Source organism: Leopardus geoffroyi, chromosome A1 (assembly GCF_018350155.1).
Source record: "Leopardus geoffroyi isolate Oge1 chromosome A1, O.geoffroyi_Oge1_pat1.0, whole genome shotgun sequence".
Classification (NCBI taxonomy): Eukaryota; Metazoa; Chordata; class Mammalia; order Carnivora; family Felidae; genus Leopardus; species Leopardus geoffroyi.
In genome coordinates this window covers 155,694,179-155,718,990 of record NC_059326.1, presented here as the reverse complement: position 1 = coordinate 155,718,990, position 24,812 = coordinate 155,694,179, and the positions used below count along the sequence as shown (strand labels likewise).

General features: G+C 36.4%; 1 protein-coding gene across 9 annotated transcripts in view; it reads left to right on the top strand.

Moving 5' to 3' along the window:
- FAM172A (family with sequence similarity 172 member A) overlaps positions 1-24,812 on the top strand; it is a 441,861-nt gene that overhangs the window by 340,322 nt on the left and 76,727 nt on the right. For 2 of the 9 annotated variants that reach the window (XM_045498223.1, XM_045498133.1), the window contains one exon: positions 10,733-10,800. The exons of the other annotated variants lie outside the window; for them this stretch is intronic. In XM_045498223.1, coding sequence (XP_045354179.1) covers positions 10,733-10,785 — 53 coding nt within the window. In that variant the 3' untranslated portion in view covers positions 10,786-10,800. Of the gene's footprint in view, positions 1-10,732; positions 10,801-24,812 lie in introns of those variants that run through there. 9 annotated transcript variants of the gene reach the window in all.

The following is a 24,812-nucleotide window of genomic DNA, read 5'->3' as shown; positions in this document are numbered from 1 at the left end:
AGTCCCACTAAGATGTGGTAGAAACGTGTTGAAGTTTTAACAGAAGAAATATAAGGAATGTGTTGATCCTTGTTATCTGAAGGAAATTTATTAGTTGATGGTTCCCCCCTAGTTTTGCTTTGAGGAGCATAATAATTGCAAGGGACTAAAAAAGCACAATGTGAGTGGAGAATGATGAGTGTTGCAAACAAATATGTGCGTTTGGGCCGGTTATTGTCCTGATCTCTCATCGTTTTAAGTATTAGATGGTTAGGCAGATAATTTTCATGATCCTTTCTAGCTCTGAGGTTCTCTTTCTAGAGGCTTAATTCAGACTGAATTAAATTCACACTTCACAGCCTAAGAGTTCAAACAGACCAGATGTTTCCACTTGCAACACCTGGTTTACTCTGCACTGTAGATAATAGCCATGGTAGAAAACTGATGATGATTTTGTGAAGATTATGACATTTTGAGGTATATAAAAGCTATGGAGAAATCTCCTGTGTGGGCAGATAAAATGTGAAGTTACCAGTGATGTGGGAGAAATTAAGTAGTGCTGAGAAAGGTGAAGGTGGACCCCTGCATTTGAGTTAAAAGAAATGAAGTTTAAAGAAATGAAGACTTCCAAGAAAGAACCAGCAGCTTGTCTGAAGAGCAGAGACAAGGCATTTATATCAGAAGTGAATCTATAGGTTTCACTTATTAACAATAAAGTGATAGGGAAATCTCATTAATGCATAGATGTTTTCGAGTGAAGAAGAAAAAGGTACTGCCAAAGAGCCTTTAGAGATCAGAAAAAGCTAGAAAATATAAAATCTACAAAGATGAAGAATGTGGAAAAATAATTTGAATTACTAATGAAGCCTAAACTCAGTAACGTGTTAAGGTACTTTTACTCCCCAGAAGTAAAATGTTTACCTCTTATTTACCATTTTTTTGTTGTTGTTAAAATAATTAAGCAATTTCCAAAAATGTTCACTCTCATACTTTCCAAAAATGTTAGCTCTCTCATTTCCTGAGAGTAGATTTTATATATATACTAGAACCATACTACTAACTGGGGATAATATTTGACTATTAATTGTGGTTACAGACTTTAAAGAGTCTACTTGCATACACAGTTAAATTATGATTTGTACACCCTGGTGTAATTTTCTTCCCCACGCTCTAGTTTTCTGGGTTTCCTGAATATCCATGAAGAAACTTCTAATCACTACTCTGAGTCATATTATACCCTCTATTTTGAAATAAGAATACGAATTACAATTGATCCTTGAACAATATGTTTTGAACAGCTTGGGTACGTGTATACAAGTATTTTTTTTTTTTTATGAAAATAGTACACAACTGGGGTGCCTGGGTGGCTCAGTCAGTTGAGGATCCAACTTCGGCTCAGGTCATGATCTCACAATTCGTGGGTTCGAGCCCCGCATTGGGCTTGCTGCTGTCAGCACAGAGCCTGCTTCAGATCTTCTGTCCCCCACTCTCGCTGTCCCGCACCCACTCCCACTCGAGCTCTCTCTCTCAAAATAAAAAATTTAAAAAAAAAACATTAAAAAAAACAGTACACAATTGTAAATGTACTTCCTTTTCCTTATGATTATTTTTAATGTTTATTTATTTTTGAGAGAGAGAGATGGAGAGGGAGAGGGAGAGGGGCAGAGAGAGAGGGAGAGACAGAATCGCAAGCAGGCTCCACACTGTCAGCACAGAGCCTGATGTGGTGCTCAAACACGTGAGTTGTGAAATCATGGCCTGAGCCAAAATCAGAAGGCGGATGTTTAATTGATTGAGCCACCCAGGTGGCCCTCCTTATGATTTTCTTAGTAACATTTTCTTTTCTCTAGCTTATTATGTTGTAAGAATGCAGTATGTGATACATTTAACATATGCCGTATATATCAATCACTGTTTATGTTATCAGTAAGACTTCCAGTCAGCAGTAGGCTATCTATCAGTAGTTAAGTTTTGGGGAGGTCAAAAGTTATATGCAGATTTTCAACTATGCAGGGGAACGGTGCCCCTAACCCCTATATTGTTCAAGGGTCAACTGTATATTGAAATGACCATTTATAGCAACGTTAATGTTGTTTAACACTTGAGATCATTATATTGTTATTTTCTAGTTGGGAACTTTATGCCTATCCTTTTATATATTTTTTTAAGTTTATTTATTTATTTTGAGAGAGACCGAGAGTATGAGTGGGAGAGGGGCAGAGAGGGAGAATCCCAAGCAAGCTCCACATGGTCAGCACAGTGTCCAATATGGGGCTCAAACCCACAAAACCATCAGATCATGACCTGAGCCAAAATCAAGAGTTGGACACTTAACCTCCCAAGCCACCCAGGCACCCCATGCCTATCGTCTTGTAAATGGTATTTTTATCTGTGAATGAAAATTGTCTTATAATTGACACATTAATAGAAAGTTAGAAATAAGTGTAATTCTCTGAATGTGTTTTATATAACAGTTTATACCTTCAGTATTGATCAGTGACATGCTCTCCCCAGCTAAGTGCCATTAATTCATTTACTTTTGAATGAAGAGACATTGCCAAAGAATTTTCCATATGTGAATTTCTATGCGTTTGTGAATTGTCTAGTTTTCTTGTTTTCTTGTGTATGTGGCCCTTTGATGATTCCTAAAGCCAAGTCTCTTCTTATTCAAGGAAGGAAGGAAGGAAGGAAGGAAGGAAGGAAGGAAGGAAGGAAGGAAGGAAGGAAGGAGAAAGAAAGAAAGAAAGAAAGAAAGAAAGAAAGAAAGAAAGAAAGAAAGAAAGAAAGAAAGAAAGAAAGAAAGAAAAAGAAAGAAAGAGAAAGAAAGAAGAGGAAAGAAAGAAAAAGAAAGAAAGAGAGGAGGGAGGGAGGGAGGAAGAGAAAAAAAAGAAAGAAAAAAAAACACTGTGGCAACAGTTCTGAATCCTTTGGCTGAAATCCAACTGCCCGGTTGTTTTGCCACACTTAGTTCCACATCGCTGAGTTGAGATGGCAGAAGAAGCAGTGCTTTGTTTTGACCTATTGGTCATGACCACTCCTACTTCATTCTCAACATTTTCATACTAATCTACTTACACACATAATGTACTTCTGCAGTAGTAAAAGAAGACGTAAAAATCTAGAATCAATTAACCAGTGAAGTATCTCAGGATCCATTGGGATTTTTTTTCCTTAGTGTTATAATTTAAAGCATTTGTTCAATAGATACCATCTCAATCCTGTTTCACATGTGAAAGGAGACATTCAAAAAAAGTCTCCAAAACCTAAATTAAATACGTATATCAAACTATTGCCATAAATACTATATATTTCTTTGGTCTAAAGCATATACTTTAGCCTTTATAAAAAAAAAAAAACAACAATGCCGCATGAATGGCTGATTGTACTGTGCACGTTGAATCAGAATGTCAGAATCTTCTAAATAAATCGTTATTATGGAATACGGCAGAACTTCAGCTCTGAATTTATATAATTCATTCCATGGTAGATTTTTTTTCATTGAAGAATACATTTCTCTGCCATAAATTGCACTGAGTATGAACAGCAGAGTCATTTGAGGTTCATTGAAAATATAGGAGAACATCATGTTTCCTGTCCTTTTGTTAAACTTGGCATATTGATTTTTTTTTTTGCACAGCTTGCAGCACAGAAATGTGATATACAGCTATGGCAAGACAAGCTAACCACATGTGAATTTGTTAAGTACTGCTGGATTAGCAGAAATTGTCTGACTGTGCAAATAGTGAGATTTGACTTCTCTAGGAACTCTTTATGACTTAATCAATTAAAATAACAAGTTTTTATTTTATTGCCCAGAATAAATCATTAGCAAAATTCATTTTCTCCTGATCTCTCATTCATAGGATGTTTATATTTATTTGGTGTGTGTATTTCAAGCAAAGTAATAAATATGTAGAATTTGAACCAAAAGTTCAAAGCCAAATCTAGGAAGATAAAGATGTAACAAATGTTACCTATTGTTTTCATAATGATTCATAAATTTTGTTAAGAATGAGATTCTATATTTTTATTTAAATTCTCCATTCCTTCTCTTTCTGAATATCTCTTTAGTGTTCATGCTTTTGTTCCCTTTAGGCTCCAAGGCGGCAAGGATTTGGATTTGTCTAATACGTCTTACTGCATTTAAATATAGAACCGTGTGGAAAGGGAGTCTGTAGGGCTCATTTGCTCTTCTCCTCACCTTCATAAACCCCCTCTTTAAATGTGTCCATTATACAGTTCACCTTGCCTGACAAAGAGTAGAGCTGGAGAGAGGATGAGCAATAACTCAGCAGAGTGGGTTAGCCATGGTTTCTTAGAAATGCAAATGCATTATCTATCAGGTTTATAAAGTTCTCTGAGTTCTCTTGGAAGCGGATAAACCATTGTGTGGTTTTCTGTAGACCAAAGCTGGCAGCCTATCGAAAGCTAGGAAACATCCTTAATATCATGTACACACGATCATGTTGTCCCCTGCCTTTTAAGGAAATACTTTGTGTATAACATCTTAATCTCTCCAAATTTAGTTTTCTTTTATCAACATTTTTATCAACATATTTTTTTATTTGCCCTACTTGTTCTCATTACTTATAAACAGGTGGACATCTTATGAGATTGCATGCCAAATTTATTAGAAACAAGTCTTTTTAAATTATCTGGAAAATGCACAAAGCATGAGTTGTTCCCCTAATAAAAAGGGGGAAAGGGGTCAGAGCAAAGAAGAAAGTACCACTGGTTTGTGTTAGGTGACACTGTGCCCTGCTTGTCTAATTTGATTACACAGAGCCCCTGAAGCCTCAGGCAAAGCTGATTTTAGCTATAATCAGCTTCTTAACCTTTTGAGAACTAACGTAAACACTACCTAGCAGTGGTTAATTATGTTGCTCTGCTACCCACTACAAAGTGCAAAGGTAAAAGTGTAGAACTACAGTAACACATGTTGTGACAAAATTTAACAAGATGACTTAAGGGGATTGCAGCAGAATGCAGTTATGTATTCGTGATAAATTTTAAGTTAATGAAGAGATTTAAGGGTGCTTAAAAAAATTTAAGGTACAGTTTTTGCTTGTTTTATCTGTAAGTGCTGAACATTGGTGTACTACGTTTAACTTTTGGCTGTCCTCACATTTGTCCTTTTCTCTGAAATCCTATTTTGATTATACATATATATTTAGTAATACAAGTATATTCCTATACTCTCATTCTTTCATTTTCAAAGTAAAGAAAGTTGGTTGCAATATTCATAGAAGTAGAGTAAAATCCTCTCGGTTCGCTTTTTTATAGATAGTAAAAATTCATTAGGGGAATAATGGAATTTCTTTATAGTTAAGTGGAATATTGTGGTTACATGGTCAAGAACCTAACTTTTTGATTTAAAACAATAGCTCTTGATGTGAGAATCTGATGTGTCATATGGGAAATTAACATGTAAGATGATTTTACTGTCTGTCATTGGTGTAACTCTAGGGTAGTGATGTGACTAATGGGGTAGAGGACCATAAAGATTGACTAATGTACTTATCAGGGCTATCTCCTCAAAGTCTTATTTGCTGGGAAAAGTCCACTAGAAATATTCTCCTGCACAGGAAATGCAGGTGACCAAGAAAGTATATGGAGCCATAAGCCATACCCCATATTCTTGAACTCTATACCAGCAATTTTACCTGAAATTTCATCCCTCGAAAAAATTCTGAAGGGTAGAATCTTAATGCTCCCCAGTGACACACATTATAATCAGTCACTCTGTGTGGAATTAAAATGGAGTGGGAGGGGAAGGTTTGGACTAAAGGTGAACTATTTTTTTTTTTTAATCTAAGGTCAGTTCTTCATAAATAACATGAATATGCCACATGCTTATATTACACAGTATAGTTCATGTTGTGTTTACAGTAAGCTTAAAAACTACATGTAAAGAAGTGGACTTGGAGAGGAGAGCATCATGGGCCTTTCACAGTTTCTGAGGCCTGGTTAGCACCCATTGGGCCACATGACCAGCTCTTTTTGGGTAAACTTGGCCTCGTGGTAAATAAATAAATGGCATGGTCTCATTAACAAATAACTTAAATTCATTAACTTAAGAGCCACCCAAAAGGAAGAGTTCAGTAAGTTTTGTAGCCACATATAATACTATGGGATAAATGAAGCCAGACAGCAGATAACTGGATGTTTTGGGCCCCTGCCAAAAATGTTTTTTTTTTAAATATATATAATTTATTGTCAGATTGGTTTCCATACAAAATCCAGTGCTCATCCCAACAGGTCCCCTCCTCAGTGTCCATAACCCACTTTCCGCACTCCCCTCCCCCCATCAACCCTCAGTTTGTTCTCAGTATTTAAGAATCTCTTATGGTTTGCCTCCTTCCTTCTCTAATGTTTTCCCCTTCCCCTCCCCCAGGAAGATGTGGTTTATATATACAATGGAAAAATGTTTTAACTGAATCATTCACTCTGTTTTATAATCAGCTTGTTGAAAGAAACTAATATATAAACATCCCCATTACTGCTGCCATAGGTATCTTTTAGATGACATGCCTTTTATTTTACGGCACATGCTACAAAAATATAATACTTGTTGAGTATTCTGGTGTGGATGGAGAAGACTTCTCAAGGATGGAGGCCTCAGGCACAGTGGCTCCAGCTGCCCCTGGTCCCCTCTGCTATCCTGAGGACTGAAGCAGCACTGTCTCTGCACCCCTGTGACCCATTCAGGACCCATTGTGGGCCAAGAGGTGGCTGATTTAGAGACAATAATTTACTACATTTTATGAAGTCTTCTCTTAGGAGGACCCATAGGAGAAATCTTTCCCCAAATTCCATTTTTCCACCAAGCAATTATTTCTTTTCATCTTATGTCAATGAAAACCTTACAGTATGTGATTCCATTGTTTCCCAAACTTTGCTCCACAGAGCATTACTTGAGCCAAGGCCTCTTTCCTATCACAGTGTGGTCACGGTGTCTAGGGTGGGAGCCAGGCATCAGCCTTTTTCAAAGATCCCCAGGTAGCTCCCAATTGTTCCCCAAGTCTGGGAACCACTGACATACCCTTCTAGCTTTCACCATTTGGAAGGTTGAAGCTAAATTTGCATCACATGTGTAGCAACTCCATAGGACTAATCACATGCATTCATTATTTTCTTGTCCATTTTTGCTTTTGCCTTGACTTCTTCAAATGTTTTTGTGTTTTCATACAATTTTATGTTGTGTTTAATTTTTTTAAATATCATTAGTGCAGTAGAATTTACATGCTATAAAATAATTTCATTGTATATGTACAACTGAATATTTTCTAGCTAATTTACAGTTGTGCAGCCATCACCGCAATCCAATTTTAGAATATTTCCATCACCCCAAAAGTTTCTGTGTGCCCATTTGCTATTTCCACCCACAGCCCCAGACCACCAATGATCTACTGTCTCTGTATATCATAGAAGTAGAATCAAAGAGTATGTGGTCTTTTCTGTCTGGCTTCTTCTGCTTACAACGTTTGTGAGATTCAAACACGTTCTAGCACGTACCAGTAGTTCATTCCTTTTTGTTGTTGAATAGTATTCCATTGTGTAGATATTCTGCATTGTGTTTATCCATTTACCAGTTGATGGATCTTTGAATTATTTTAATTTGGAGGTATTATGTTTAATGCTGCTACGAACATTCAAATTTGAATCAGTCCAGACCTGTTTTCATTTATGTTAAGTATATACTTAGGAGTGGAAGTATTAGGTCATGTGGTAAGTTTATGTGTAGCTTTTTAAGGAACTGGAAAACTATTTCTCAAAGTGGCAACACCATTTTACACTCATACCAGCAAAGCATAAGAGTTCCAGTTTTTCCACATCCACAGGAATGCTGACATATCAGTCTTTTTTATTATAGCCATTCTAGTAGGTTTGTGATATTTAAATTTGTATTTCCCTAATGACTACTTGATATTAAATGTCCTTTGATGTGTTTATTAGTCATACATATATCTTCTTTGATGAAATGTCTGTATTTTTTTAATCTGGTATTTGTCTTATTATTGAGTTGAAAGTGTTCTTTATATATTCTAGATACAAGTCCCTTATGATATTTGTGATGTACGAATATTTTATCCCAGGCTGTGGCTTGTTGTTGTCGTTGTTGTTTTCTCTGTGCTATCTTTTGAAGAGCAGAAGTTTTTATGAGTTCAAAATTTGAGGAAGTTTAATTTATGATTTTTTATGAGTTATATTTTTGGCATCATATCTAAGAAATCTTTGCCAAATGTAAGATCACAAACATTATCTACTATGTTTTGTTGTGGAAGTTTTACAGTTTTTCCTCTTACATTTAGGTATGACTCACTTTGAGTTCATTTTTGTATATGGTGTGTGGTAAGGATCTAAGGTCCTTTTCTGGCATATGGATATCCATTTCTCCCCACAGCACTTGTTGAAAACACTGTCCCTTTCCCTGCTGAATTGCCTTGGACCTTTCTTAGAAATCAACTGAGCATGAAGTAAGCGTTTATTAATGGACTTTATGTTCTCGTCCATTGATCTATATGTCTGTTTTTTACACTAGTACCACGCTGGTTTGAATACTGTAGCTTTATCATAAATTTTGAAATTACACTGTTGTTCTTTATTTGGATCATCTGTAAATTCTCTCAGCAATTTTTTTCTGGTTTTCTTACACTTCTTTTGTTAAATTTATTCTTTTTGAGGATATTGTGAGTGGAATTCTTAATGTCATCTTCAAATTGTTTATTTTTAGTATAAAATATTAACTTTGATTTTTGCTTATTGATTTTGTATTTTTCAACCTAGATAAAACTTGTTTATTAGTTCTAGATTTTTTTTTTTTTGGTAGAATCTTTTGGGTTTTCTAATACAGGAGCTTATCATCTATGAATAAAGACACTTTACATCTTCCTTTCCAATATTCATGCCATTAATTTCTTTTCTTGCTTTACTACACTGGCTGAAACCTCTTGTACTATGTTGAATAGGAATGGTAAGAAAAACTGGATTTTTTTTTTTAAGGATTGTTGTTGGTATTATTTTTTTGTTTTTTCATTTGTTTCTGTCTTGTTTTATTTGTAGAAACTTGCCTGAATTTAATCTGTAGAATCTATCTGCCCTTCAGTACGTACATGCTGATAATCTGGTTTCTTATTTTTGTTTTATGTTAGGCTTGCTTCCTAGAGATCACCCCTCTGCTGCATAGTTTAATGGTCAGAGTTTTTGCTCAATCATCCCACACCAGTAAGGCTCTATGGATGGATCTGTGTGTGAGTTGCAGAGTATATTCAAAGCTCATGCAGTTTTCAAGTCTTCCCTAGGCTTTTATTTTCTACTAGGCTTTCCTGGGACTTCTGTGCTGGCACTCAGCCTTCCAGACAGTAGGGATATGCCGGGGGTTCATCTGAGTCTCTCAGTGGCGCTCTCACTTCCGTGATCTTCCTATCAAACTAGTCCACCAGTCTGTTGCCCACCCCAAGTGAGATCACAGCTGAAGTGTGGTGGGGCCGTGGGCTTCGGTGGTGAATATCCCACCGAGTTTGCTTTATTTGCAGATAATATCATTGCACAGGGGCTTTTCTCCTACTCCAAATCAAAGTCAGGCCCTCTAGCAGTGAAGCTGCCGGTTTTCACAGCCAGTCTCACCCTGGCAGCGCAGCTGTGCCTTCCTTCCGAGCTGCCCACCACAGACTATCACTGTTCCTACCTGTAGTTCAGCAGTTTTCCACGAATAAACACGTTTCATTTTGTTGTTTGCCTTTAATTGATCTCTAGAGTGCTGAAACAGTTGTACCTGACAACTCTTTTGGCTTTTATAGTTGTATCGTAGTCGGGACAGTTTGCCAACTCTTCACCTACCATCCCTGGAAGTCCTGCCTGGGTTCTTCTTTGTAAGCCCCCAACTCTTTTTGCAACAAGATGAAACAGTCAATACATAAATATAGAATAAAGTCAAATAGAAAAGTAAAGCACAGATAAAGGAAGTATAAAAATAAGAACATAAATATCGTTGTAGCAACAATAATTTTTAACTCCTATGACAAGTTTTCCCAGTATGCCTAGGAATGGAAGTTGTCCTGGGCTTTCAGTAGAGTTATTCCCTGTCAGAAAGTATAATAATCTTGTCATTGAGGTGCAAAATAAATGACAAAAAAAAAAAAAAAGAAGAAGAAGAAGAAGAAGAAGAGGTGTGTATTAGACCAATAAATAAATAAATAGATAGATAGACAGACAGATAGATAGATAGATAGATAGATAAATAAATAAATAAATAAATAAATAAATAAATAAAATAGAGCAAGTTGAATCAAAATACTACCCTGGGATCCTTTTTGTTTCATTTTATTTTGTTTTCTCCCAAAGGTCAGATCCCAACACTTGTACAACTTTAGACTGTAGGAATGGTTTAGAAAATGTGCAGTGATAAAACTGCCAGATTGAAGGTTTCTTAAGTGCTACTGTCCAAAATCACTAGGCATGCTTGAAACTAGTAATTCTTGTCAGAATATACACTCTCAGTGTGTGACTTTTATCTGCAGGTGGCAGAGCATATGTTTTAGCACCAAAAAGTGTAAGGTGGCAGAGAGAGGATATTTAATGTGTTGTAACCTATTTTTATTTTTAATTTTTTTTTTCTTATAGCTGCTTAGTTCCGGTCAAAAGCAGACTAACTAAAATAGTCTCAGGTCTTAAGGGCTATGTTTACATTAGGGAAGAAAAATGGTTCCAAATATAATTGTGTCATTTGTTTTTATTTAACACATGAATCAAGGTTATTGGACCAGCATCTCCCATGAAAGAAAAATACAGTGGCATTTTGGGTAAGTGAAGTCCAGAGAGTTGAGCTCTTTTCTTCAGATGAATTTTCTGGTTAAATTATAATTAACCCCTTAAAAACAATCACCTTTGTTTTTATCCTTATTATAACAATTCATTTTCCTGCTGTAGGAAAAAACTACCTAGGCATAGGTAGCCATTACGTGTAGCAAGCAAATACTACTTAGTATTTCCTGACTAATGTAGTTCTTATTACGTGATTCAAAGTTATCATTCTATGCATTAATCATAGTCAAGGCCTTAGCTAAAGAACAGGAGTTACAAATTCAAACACCAGCTGATCGGTGACATGCAGGAATGCAAGCCCTGTGTTGTCAGATTTTCCAGTTTTCTCAGAGAAGCCAGAGATCTGTATATTTACTTGAAATCTCTTTAGTTTTAAGCATTGAAACTAACTTAAGCTTTAAAACAATTATACATTTCTACTACTGAAATCATTGTTGCACTGTATGCTAACTAACTTGGTTATAAAATTAAAAAAAATTTTTTTAAAGCTATTATACAGGCTAAAAAAATAGCTACCAGCCAAATCAGGCCCACGGGCAGCCAGTTGGTGAGCTCGGATTAGGAAGAATAGTCAGCGCCTGTTCTGACAACAACCTCTGCCTGGCTTCTTAGCATATATCCCTTGCTCACAAAATAATGCATAACAGGATCCCCAAATGGTTGTCTTCATTATTTTACTGTAGAGTTCTGAGGTAATGTGTTTTAGTGGAAAATGCCCTGAACTAGTCATCCAAAACTCTTGATTCTGTGGTTAATAATATTCCTTAAGCCTTTCCTCTGCCAACCAGGCCCTGGTCTAAGCACTTTAGATGTATTAACTCATTTGATTCCATTAAAGTCTTACAATGTTAGGTCAATCATTTAACTTCTATAGATTTCTTTACTTCAAAAATTATAATATCTGAGATTAGACAATCTGTAAGAACTCCTTTCGGCATGAAAATGCTTTCATTTGGAGAATATGAGGTCAATCCAATGAAACAAAGATAAATTGTCAACCAGACTATAATGTTAATTTGTATGAGTTTATAGCACATTATCACATATATAACACAATAAAAGTAAATGTATATAATCTTCAATTCACTTACATTCCTTCAACAAGTATCATGCTATGAAGATTGCAGGTAAGTTGAGGAAGAATTTTAGCATCCACTGACCACGGGGTTAAAAAAGCCTGAACCCTATCCTAAAGGAGCTTATGATCTCATTGAGGCAGTGAGTCATGCAACTGAAACTTATATTAGAGCCTAAAGTAAGTACCCAGATAAGGATTACACACAGCAAGGCCTACGTATTCCAAGGCTAACAGAATGGATGTATGAATATGTGTGGTGTGTCTATGGAAGATGAAGCTTGAAAAAGGGGGAAGATTGGAATTGGAAGATGCAGAGAATCATTTAAGAGGGAAAAATCTCTCAAAGTCAGAAATTAGAATGTTACCATATCAAAGAAGTGGAAGGCTTATTTCCCTGATCATGCTTATAGAATAGTGAGAAATTTTACATAAAAGCCCAAATAATTCTTTTAATGCATTTTCTAACTTTTAACTGTTAGGAAGGTTGAGGACTATAGTGAATAATATATCCCAATACAACTCTTATAACTTTGACAGAAAACACGAATACTTAAGGGGCAGTTGTTAAATAAATTATTTTGTTTGCAACTAACTCTCAAACGGTTCAGGAAAATAATGTATATAAAGGTAATGAAGCACATGTGACAAAATATTAACAATTATTGAATCTAGAGGAAGAATGTAGACATTGTGCTATTGCACCTCATGCATTTAATTTTTTTAAACAAAGTTGGGGAGGGAATAGAAGAGTGGAAGAAAGACTAAAGAAAAAGTTCTCCAAATAACTTAAAGATTGAAGAATCAATATAGCAAATACTTAGAATTGAACCATAATGAAAATACAGAAACTTTTTGGTATAGTAGATTACTAAACGAAGAAATTTATACTCCTAAATGCTTATATGAAAAAAGAATAAATGCTGGGACACATGGGTGGCTCAGTTGGTTAGGCGACCGAATTTGGCTCAGGTCATGATCTCACAGTTTGTGAGTTCAAGCCCCGAGTCGGGCTCTGTGCTGACAGCTCAGAGCCTGGAGACTACTTCAGATTCTGTGTCTTCCCCTCTCTCTGCCCCTCTCCTGCTCACGCTCTTTGTGTCTCTCTCTCAATAATAAATAAACGCTAAAAAAAAAAAAAAAAAAATTAAAAAGAATAAGTGCTAAAAGTTAACGAATTTTTAAATTAAAAAAATGAAGTAAAATATAAAATCTATTTAAAAATTGAATTTAGGGGCGCCTGGGTGGCGCAGTCGGTTAAGCGTCCGACTTCAGCCAGGTCACGATCTCGCGGTCCGTGAGTTCGAGCCCCGCGTCAGGCTCTGGGCTGATGGCTCAGAGCCTGGAGCCTGTTTCCGATTCTGTGTCTCCCTCTCTCTCTGCCCCTCCCCCATTCATGCTCTGTCTCTCTCTGTCCCAAAAATAAATAAACGTTGAAAAAAAAAAATGTTTAAATTGAATTTAACATAGCAATTGCAGTATAGATAGATATGTAATTAGATACTTTATGAATATTTGATACAGTTACTTCATCTCAAACTTCTCAAATCTTAGCAAGTAGATCTTGCATTGTACCTGTGGCAGAAAAAAAAAAAAAAAAAACTGCTTCTGCCCATCAAGAAAGGTAAATAAAAAACAATAAGTGGTTTATTTTTTGACTATTAAATCTCTACATTTTGGTAAGATTTTGTTCACTTATCTAAACAAATCTGAAACAAAGCAGAGTTGCCTAGCTTCCATTCAGTTTTGGGCAAAGTCAGTTTATTCCCCCATTTGTTCTTATCTTGTTTTGCCAGAATTATAAAAATATACCTATGATAATATATTTAACTATCCAGATGATTACTTTTCCACTTCAATGAGGCACAGCCTAATCAAACAGACCTAGAAATTTTATGAGTTTAAAAAAAGTACCTATGGTAATTTCTAACTTTTAGTTTCAGTGGGAATTTCACTAATATCTTCACCAGAATTGCAAAAAAATGAAAAACAATTCTATCCACATTGTAAGTTGAGGTAAAATTCACATAACATAAAATCCACCATTGTAACCATTTTAAAGTCTACAGTTCAGTGACTTACAGTACATTCACAATTTTGTGCAACTATCACCACTGTCTAATTGTAGAAAATATTCATCACTCCAAAAGGAAACACCATCCCCACTAAGCAATCACTGTCAGTTTTGCCTTTCCTCCACCACACAGCCCCTCGCAAGCACTATTCTGCTTTTGTGTCTACAGAGTTGCCTATTCTGGACATTTCTTTTTTTTTTTTTTTTTTTAATGTTTATTTATTTTTGTGAGAGAAAGACAGAGCATGAGCAGGGAAGGGACAGAGAGAGAGGGAGACACAGAATCCAAAGCAGGCTCCAGGACCCGAGCTGTCAGTATAGAGCCATACGGTGGGGCTCGAACTCACGAACTGTGAGATCATTACCTGAGCGGAAGTCGTGGACTTAACCGACTGAGCCACCCAGGCGCCCCTGGACATTTCATATAAGTAGAACCATACAGTAAGTAGCTTCTCATGTCTGGCTTTGTGCATTTAGCATAATGTTTTCAAGGTTCACCCATGTTGTAGCATGTATCACTTCTTCATTCCTTCTTATTGCCCATTAATACTCTGTTGTATAAGTATACCACATTTTGTCTATCCGTTTGTTGATTAATGGACATTTGATTTGTTTCTACTTTTTAGTCATTATGAATAATGCTGAAATGAATATTCATGTACAAGTTTTTGTTTGAACACCTGTTTTCAATCCTCTTGACTATATACCTAGGAGAACTGCTGGGTCATGTAGTAATTGTATGTTTTTAACTTTTTGAAGAATTGCCAAACTGTTTTTCTGGCCATATTTTTTTAACATAGACTTTTAAGACCAGTCTGTGAGGAAGAGAACCTTATAAAGTGAGAACTTCCAAAATCACCCCCCCCCCCAAAATTGAGCAGTAATGTCAATTACAGAGTGATTTGGGTTGAGGTCTCTCTTTTGACATTAGTAAGCATTCCTCTACCAGCGTACTTGAGTATTCACTGGAGGGCTTTTATTCTGTGCTCTCTGACCAATAGTTGTGTAATTGAAAAATGTGTGGATGGCAGTAGGGGTGTAACTAGAGTTGGAGCTTTTGAAATATTTTTTTCCCTAAAGTTTGTCTTCAGTTAAAGAGGACACATGCTTTACCTTTCAGTTTAGAAGCATAACTTATATCTGGAAGTTTCAGACCTTAATCAGATATACTTTAAAATAGTTTTAAATTAAAAAAAAAAAGTTTTAAATTAGGGTAGTGTCTTCTTAGTGCTCAGTAACTGTTTTAAATTTCCTAGTGCGTCCCAGAAAAAAAAAATCAACACATCTCCATTAGAATCCATGCCAAAATATTTCTCAGCAACTGCTAGCCTTCTATATTTCAAATGGTTGCATTACTGAAATTTCTGAGAAGTTTGAGAATTTCTTGAGAAACTAAAATATTGGACCTTTTAAAAAACTAAACGGTTCACATATATGTTTTGAGGTTTTGGCCTAGGGTTAGCTTCCCCATGGAGCTGGAATATTTTATACTTGGTATTAAGCCAAATCTCTGGCTTGCACGCATTCAGCTTATGTTGCATTCATCCAAGTCCTGGCATTTAAATGGTCTTTTTCCTTCATCTGAATATTTTCTAACTTGAAGAAAAACAACACTTTCTATTTAAGACTTGACTGCCTCCTCTCCTTGCCCTCTTCACCCACAAGCAAATGTCTTCATACTATGTACCTGCAATGCTGTGAGGAGAGAGAGCATCTTGGTATTTTCCGACTCAGAAGGATTACCCTGAAATACCTCTGACTTGGGGATCCATGGAAGAGCTGCAGGGAATTCCATAACCCTTTGAAGTTCTGTGCTGAATCGGAGTTATGGAGAGGAGAATCCTAGCTTTTGTCATATTTCCAAAGTGGTATGTGAACCCCAAAATGTGAAGATCCAGTAGCCCTAGCAGTGCCTGAAAGCAAAGGGACACACTTCCTGGGGCACCATGACACATTGGATGGTGTGTGACTGAATCAGGAGTATTTTTCTGTCGGGCTTTCGACTGCAGAGTCAACGTAATAGCAGTGCTAAGTGGCAGAGAATCGGTAATGCTCAGTTTGTTAGGTCTCACTGCAAGACACACTGCTTACTTGGGCAGAAATAATCCCTTTTGCATACTGGCTTTTCCCATCATTTCATACTTACAGAACTTGTCATTTTTTAGCAATAAAAACAGACCTTTGAGAAAACTCATCCTTCTCTTTAATACTTTGTTAATCTTCAACTATATACATGTCCCTTAGCAGGGGTCCTGCACCTTCCTTAAAGCTATTTTGTGGGCGTCAGTATAATCAGATGCTCCTAAAAGTGGAGGAATAGCTCAGTTTATTGCTTCTGGGCCTTGGATAGCCCTAGGAGATCTCATCCAAAGCTCACCAGCATTATAACCTTAAAGCTACTGATAGACCTCAGGGTTTCAACAGATAATCCACTGCAGTGCTGATAGAGAGCTGTTTTCAAGGATGTATCAAGGGCAAATGCTTATGCTGCAGAAGGTGATTTCTAGGAATGGGTGGAGGCAGGTGGGAATAGTAGGGCACTGCCTACTTACAGAGATGGCATAGCCAGAGGTAAGGGCAAGTGGAAGAGTGTAATGCTATTATGACATCAGCTTCTACCCTGAGGCTTCTAGTACTTGTACAGAGTATCTTCTCCAGCCAGCAAAGTATTTCTTTTGACTATTTGATCCCCTTGGTCAGTTCTTTGAAATGGTTTTACCTTCCATCTACCCCTTATTGGTATCCAAAAACCAACTTGTGGTCCCACATAAATATCACTTTTTCAGATTTAGTTTCTGCACTGTGGTCCTTATACACAAATTCCAGTCCTGTGAGCCAATGTACAGAAGTGAGAGTCTTAAAGAAAAAAAAAAGTAGTAAGGTGTAGGAAGGACTGTTAGCTGGGTTTCGTTTAACTGATGTGTGAAGGGAAGAAGAAAACTAACCTTGTTTGCATACCTGCTGTGTGCCACTCACTTTCTGTGTATCGTCTCGTTTACCCCTTGTGGTACATCTTTGTAGTGAGTGTTAGATATTTCTTACAGATGAGGAAACCAAAGTTCACACAGTTTATAAGTTGAGAAAGTTGGAATTCTAGCCCAGATCTGATAGTTGTGACCCGCACTGTTTCCCCTATACCCACCAGAGAACAGCAGCTACAGAGGAGGTTCCTGAAGACTTGTGGTGGCAGCAGCCTCAGGGAAGAGGGCCAGTGGACTTGTTCCTGAGCGGCATTGTGTATTTACAAATCTATTGTGTATATTTCGGATAATTTGGAGGGTGGAAGCTAATCAAATTTGTAAGGATGCTAAAGTCCCTGCACATTTGCAAGCTTGTCCTTGGTGCTTCCCCTGAAGAATTCTATGGGAGTGATTAGAATGAAAATGAAACAAGCAGCTAATAAATGGGTAATTTTTAATTTCTAGTTTTTGCTTAAATTATTAATATTTTTCTTTATTCCAGTGAAATGTTGCAAATAAAAATGCAAGGGATTTATTCCAATTTTAACATAGTGGAAGGTAGAGTAAACAAATGGTGAAAAAAATTCAGGGGAAGGATTAATAATTAAATAATGAAAAGGTTAAAATAAACTTGAAAATATCCTTGAACTTTGGCAAAAACATGTATAATAGATATGGATCCAGATACCCTTTGATGCTTACATCTGGGAATCCCAAGAAATAAAAGAAGCATATTAAGAAGGAAACCTTAGAGTGCCACTGGATTGAAAGTTAATAGAATGAAGTCTTCCCCCTACTCCACTCCTACCCAACCCAACCTCATTCCACTAGCAGTTCTGACTCGTTCCTTCCCTCATTCAGAAAATATTTACTGAGTCCTCCTATATGCCCTACTATTCTAGATGCTAGAGATTTGGCAGTGATAAGGGTAAACAATATTCCTATTGCATCAAGCTTAACTTTTAGAAGAGAAAATAGATAATAGGTAGCAGATTATATGTGTGTGTGTGTATGTATATATGTGTGTATTTATATACATATACTCTGCTATATTCTATAGAATGTTATACATAATGTTTGTGTGTGTGTGTGCGCGCGCGTGTGTGTGTGTGTTGTAATGCATTTAAAATGTTTTAGGTAGTGGTGTCAGGATAAAAATAAAGTAGGTTAAAGGGTGAGAGAGTGCAGATGGGGGTGCACAGGTATACTTTAAATGGGGTGGTCAGGAATGGCCTTATCACTGAACTTTTGGGGCCTCAGTATCTTTGTATATAAAATGAGAGCATTGCTAGGTTATCACTAAATGGCTGCAAAATCCTGTGCTTTCTGCAAAGGATGCATCTTTGGGTCAAATAATCTTTTATATGTATAAATTATGGTCTTTGTTGTCCATTGATCTAAAAAATAATAAGAATGTTCATTGATTCGCAAGGTTAATTCCATTTTACATTTGGGGAATTTAAACTGAGAGTTAAATGCCTTCCCAAAGGTTGCATAATGGTAAAAGAAGGATTAGAGATCTCAATTCCTACCATTCTCAGTCTGAAATTCCACCACAGTATACGATATAATAAGAAGTGGAATTGAAATGTCAGGGAAGTTCAAAGTACATAAAGATGTGTAAGCCATGATAGACTAAAATATTTACAAATAAGGAATTGGATAAGTATATCCCACCACATTCATTTATGGCAGGCAAGTAAGCCATGTGGTAAGCTTTGAACCAGTAAAATAGCAAATCCCCCCCCAAGAAAATCTATAATTTTAATCAAAAGTTTGTTTCAGTCATTGAAATTCTGTTATTGCTGCTTACAAACATTAAAGTCAATCAAAACATCAGTAGCTTTGCAAGATCAATATTTTTAATATGTTTGCATTGCAGTACTGCAGATTTTTGGCTAATAGATCGCACCCATATTGATTTCCATGGGAAATGTTAGTCTGATACTGAAATAATTAAAAAAAACACACACACAGGGATTATTGGTTTGGAATTTTGAAGGAGATAGAAGTATAAAAATTGGTTATTGACTAAATTGCTTGGGGTGAGTGAACCTTGGGCACTTGCAATAAACTTGTAGCACTCCGTCATTACTGAATACTACCTTAGTCCCTTAAACTGAAAATCAATCAATAACTTATTATAACAATGCAAATTGTGGTGAAATAACAGACTAGGCATGTAAGAATCACATTTTATCAAAACAGATAATGCATAAACATATGTATGGGTATATTGAAAACGTCTACTGAAACTTAGTGACTGTTTATGACTTTCAGATTCCTGCAGATGATAGTTTGGGTAGCATTTTTAAAAAGATAAACTGCCACAAAATAACAGTAAAAAGAAGTATACAATTATTCTATGAGCAATAATGAAAGTGCAAACACTACAACATGTCAACTGACAGATTCTGTTATTTTGATTCAGAGCAACATTACAATTGTTACTCTGTTCTCACAGCATTGGAATAATGTATGCAAGCATTAGATTAGATATAAACACATTCTGCACAATAAGAATGTAATGCACATTACATTTCCCTTGTTTTTTAGCCTTTAGTTAGGAAAGTCATATTTTCATCTAGAAAGTTTACTCTATTTTTTTTCATTTGGTTACCATTATAAATTTATGAATTCTTAATCTCTCAGACGCAATCTAGTGTTTTAAAAAGAACATTTTTTTAATGTTTCAATATAGGTTCAGACAGGTATAATAGTACTTAAAAGTAGCATTTACATATTTTATTGCATATTTTTATTTAATATTTTTAATTGTGTTATTTCTATCTTATAGAAACATTTATTTGCCTTGAGAAGATTATAGGATTAAAGGATAAAACTGAAAATTAGTTATCACAACTGTTGATCTTCACTGTAAGCCTAGTCAATATTTTTCTTTGAGAATAAGTTTAGCTCTCTTTATAAATAGAAGATTGATCATGATTCCTTTCACTGCATGACATGGTAACAATTATATAATGTGATGGTCAGTCCATTTCACTTTAGCGTTAATCTTTGATGACTATTTTTGCCAAATTTCTTTCATCCTATTCTGACTTCTGTTTATCTTTTATCATTGTAAGTAGCATTACACCCAAAGTCTGTGATAAAATCTATTTTCTTCCTATTCTGTTTGAAATTTCTACCTGACTGTGACTTTTCTTAATCTGTGTCTCTCTCATCAGTTAGCTGTTATTAGGATATTGTGTTATGATGGATCCAGCCTTCAGAATGATTTAAGAGACATAAAGCTTCACTATTATCTAATGTCGTATATATCATACCTGAAAATAATCAAGTTATCAAAAGATATTTACATATAAGCTGTGTACATATTCATACAGTTTTCCCTAAATCATTGAATGGCTTTCTGCTATGCCATAACTGGAAAATTATCATATCCATGGTCTTTAAAATAATTCAATTCCATTTCCCTAGCCTGCCATTTCCTTATTTTCATATACAGTTGCTCTTTCTATTGTTTATGCCTTTCTAAGAATTCCAGTCGGAATTTGTATCACTTATCATTATCAGAGAATGTTATTTCTTCAACAGATAGAATTTGTGCAATCCCCAGTTAGACTCTCCAGTTGTCTAACTAGTCAGGGAGCTGGGCATGATGAAAGTGGGAAATCAGCTGTTAGAAATCAAGCAGAGCAAATAGTATTTCTGCAGGGTTCCACAGCCCACTCTCACATCCACATGGATGTCTGCCCAGAGCCCTTCTGGATTTTTCATTTAGGTCACTAGTGCGACCTCTACTCAGGATGGTTACTATCCGACAGCTCTCTACTAACCTGGAATAAGTCATGTAATTTGTGATTTGGTCCAGAATGTCTGATTTCTCTCTGTGAAGGTAGTATCTAAGAGCAGGGCTGTGTCTGTAGAGGACAGATATTTACCATGTATTTGTGGACCCTCATCATTTGACAAAATCTGTTGCACCCAGTAGACAATACTCAGAGTAAAAGAGGTTATCCTCCCTTTCTTTATTTAGAATGTCAAAAGACAGGAGGAAAAAGGATTCCCAAGAGCTGCTCCTAACGCAAACTTTTTATACTAATGGGCTAGTGAATACCAGTGTCAGAAGTTCATACCACAGTGTGAACAAGATGTTTTGATTTTAATCTTTAGACAAAGCAGAATTTCTTCATTCTAGATCATGCTGATAAAAACTCATTCTATAATCAAACTATAGACAATCCATACCACACCATACCTATAGCTGGAACATACCCAAAGGTCTTTATTCATGAACTATTTTACAGGCATGCTGCTCAGAGAGTGTGCAAGATAGAGTAGTTAAGAGCACAGACTCTGGAGCCATCCCGCCAGAGTTCAAGTCCTTTCTCTGCCACTTTCTATCTCTGTGACCTTGGACAAGTTGCCTAACCTCTCTGGATTTTCATTCCTTCTCTTATAAAATGATAATGATAGGGCATCCTCATACAGTGTTGTGAGGATTAAATACATGTGAAGCCTTTATTACTTGATTCTATATACAATGTGTTCTGATGTCTGTGCTGTTGGGACAGAAACGAAAGACTTTAATCTCTGATAGCTTTCCCTCCAAAGTCCCATTCCTGTAGTCTGAGAGAGGCACTCCTATCTTCTGTCCCCATGGCTCCCTGTACCACCCCTACCATATGTATATTACCTGTATAGTATCTATTAACTTGTCTCTCCAACCTCCATTAAAGTGTAAGCTTCATGAAGGGCACCTGGGTGGCTTAGTCGGTTAAGCGTCCGACTTTTACTCAGGTCATGATCTCACAGCTCGTGGGTTTGAGCACCGCATCCGGCTCTGTGCTGACAGCTCAGAGCCCGGAGCCTGCTTCCGATTCTGTGTCTCCTCTCTCTGCCCCTCTTCCATTTGCACTGTGTCTCTCTCTTTCTCTCAAAAATAAATAAAACATTAAAAAAAATTAAAGCGTACACTTCATGAGGACAAAAACCATGTCTGTCTTTTCATCGTTATTGCTTCAATGCCCAGCATATAGTTTGTAGCCTGTAAATAATTATGAGATTAATGTTTAATAGAATATAATAAAAGAAGTATGACAAATATTATTCATCCACAGAGTTTTGCTTTAACACTGTTATCATCCTGGTTTCAGCAGAAACTGATAGGCAATGAATGATTGATTTCAACTTCTTTGTATTGGCCTCTGCCTAGAATGTTCCACCCTTATATATCCACAGAGCTCACCCCATCATCTCCTTCAGGTCTTTATGGTGTTACTTCAATTCCTGTCCTGACTATATCATTTAAAATCGCATCTCTGTCGCTCCTCTGTTCTGTGTTTCTGTACTATTTATGACAGTCCAGCCCTCTATGTTTGAATGATTTGTTATGTTGATAATTTGTTATTGGCCTCCCCTGCACCTCCCCCCCACCGCCCCCCACTGGAATGTAAGCTTTGTTGGTTCTGTTCAGATATATCTCAAAGCATATGGAATGGTGCCTGGCACAAAGTAGGCAGGCACTTTTAAAATACCTGTTTAATTTATTAACAACTTCAGTGCATTGGTGCTAGCTACCAACTTAGAAATAAGTGAAAGCAAATTTACTATTGAAGGATAATGAACAAATAATTAATGGGGCACCTGAGTGGCTCAGTGGGTTAAACATCCGACTTCGGCTTAGGTCAAGATCTCACGGTTCAGGAGTTCAAGCCCCATGTTGGGCTCTGTGCAGACAGTGCAGAATCTGCTTAGAATTCTCTTTCTCCCTCTCTCTCTGCCCCTCCCCTACTGGAGCGCACATGCACTCGCTCGCTCTCTCTGTCTCTCACACACACAAAATGAATAAACTTAAAAAAAAAAACCCAAAGAATTTGAAATAAGAAACCTTGAGTTCCATTTTGAGCTCAATCATATGTGCTTTTGAGTGTGCTAAATGTACATACTTCACCTCCTTGAGCCCTTTAACCCATCTTCCAAATTCTGAAAATCATCCTTACCCAACTATTCCTCCAAGGGCCATTCTGAGGAATGTATTTCAGGTTATTTCATGAAATAATATTCATCTGAGATTATGTCTTTAAAGTAATATGGGATTATAGTGTCAGAGGCATTCTTTTTTTAGTTCATTTACTTATTTTGAGAGAGACTGAGAGAGAAAGGGTGTGCACATGCCAGCAGGGAAAGGGGCAGAAAGAGTCTGTTAGTGCAGAGCCTGACATGAGCCTCAAACCCATGACCAGAGCCAACATCCAGAGTCAGAGGCTGTCAGCTGGGCCACCCAGGCACCCCTAGAGGCATTGTTTTAAGTGATTAAGCCCTAAAGGCAACTGCTTCTTTAAATATGTGAATATGAACATTCCATAGAACATGAATGAGAATCTCTGCAAGATTTTAATTAAGAGTAATTAAAATATCTATATTAAAATATGTTTCATTCTACCAGCTTAGTAGGGGTTTTATTTTCATAAAAAGTTTATTTTTTACATGTTACAGCATAAAATGGTACATTGCACCAGTATCAGCAGGGAAAAGGTAGTGTGCTGAAGGAATATGAAATAATGTGAATTATAAATTAAGTCCTTGCATTATTTTTGTTAAATTTTTTTTTTCATTAAGATTAAACTTTCACTTGGATGTTTAATTGAATTCATTATGAAGACATCACAAGAACACAAATTGAACAAGAAAATTATGTAGGAACTAGAAAGGACTTGTGTATGAAACACATATTAAAAGATATAAAGGCTCTGGGACACCTGGGTGGCTCATTTGGTGAAGTGTCCAACTTCATCTCAGGTCATGATCTTGCAGTTTGTGAATTTGAGCCTGCATCAAGCTCTACACGGACAGCATGGAGCCTACTTGGGATTTTCTCTCTCCTGCTCTCTCTGCCCCTCTCCCCCCTCAAAATAAATAAATAAACCTTTAAAAATGTATAAAGAAAAAGCTAGAGAGGGAGGGAGGCAAACCATAAGAGACTCTTAAAAACTGAGAATAAACTGAGGGTTGATGGGGGGTGGGAGGGAGGGGAGGGTGGGTGATGGGCATTGAGGAGGGCACCTGTTGGGATGAGTACTGGGTGTTGTATGGAATCCAATTTGACAATAAATTTCATATTTAAAAGTATATATATACATACACACACACACACACATATATATATATATATATATATATATATATATATATATATATATATAAAGGCTCTCTGTGTCATGCATGAGGTAAGATTTTCATTCAGCTTGCTGTTTCTAGGATTATTTACCTACTTAAATAATCTTATTGATATTATAAGTGATTTAGGTAAGCTTACATTAATAAGAAGGGAAGTTTTGGGGTGCCTGGGTGGCTCAGTCGGTTAGGCATCCAGCTTCAGCTCAGGTCATGATCTCACAGTTTGTGAGTTCGAGCCCCACATCGGGCTCTGTGCTGACAGCTCAGAGCCTGGAACCTGCTTCGGATTCTGTGTCTCCCTCTCTCTCTGCCCCACCCCTGCTCATGCTGTGTGTGTCTCTCTCTCAAAAATAAATAAACATTAATAAGAAGGAAAGTTTTGAAATATTTTAAAACAACAAGTGATTGGTTCCTTACATGGGCAGGAAAGCCAGGTACTATATACCAAAACAAGGCAATTCCCAAGTGTTTATAAAGGGGAGAGATACACAGAAAATATTAAAACCCAAAAGCAAGAGCAAACAAATGAGAGAACCAGTAGCTATTAGGATAGATGAGATGAAGCTATCTCATAAGATTTGAAAGAGAATACATATAAATAAATATAAATACATATAAATATGTACAAATAAATATAAATACATATAAATAAGTGAACAAAAACTAAATGTGAAAATAAAGAGATGGATGATCCTTTTCCTCAACACTGACAGGAATATCTAACCAAACTTGTCTTTTTAAATGAGTGACATGTGGG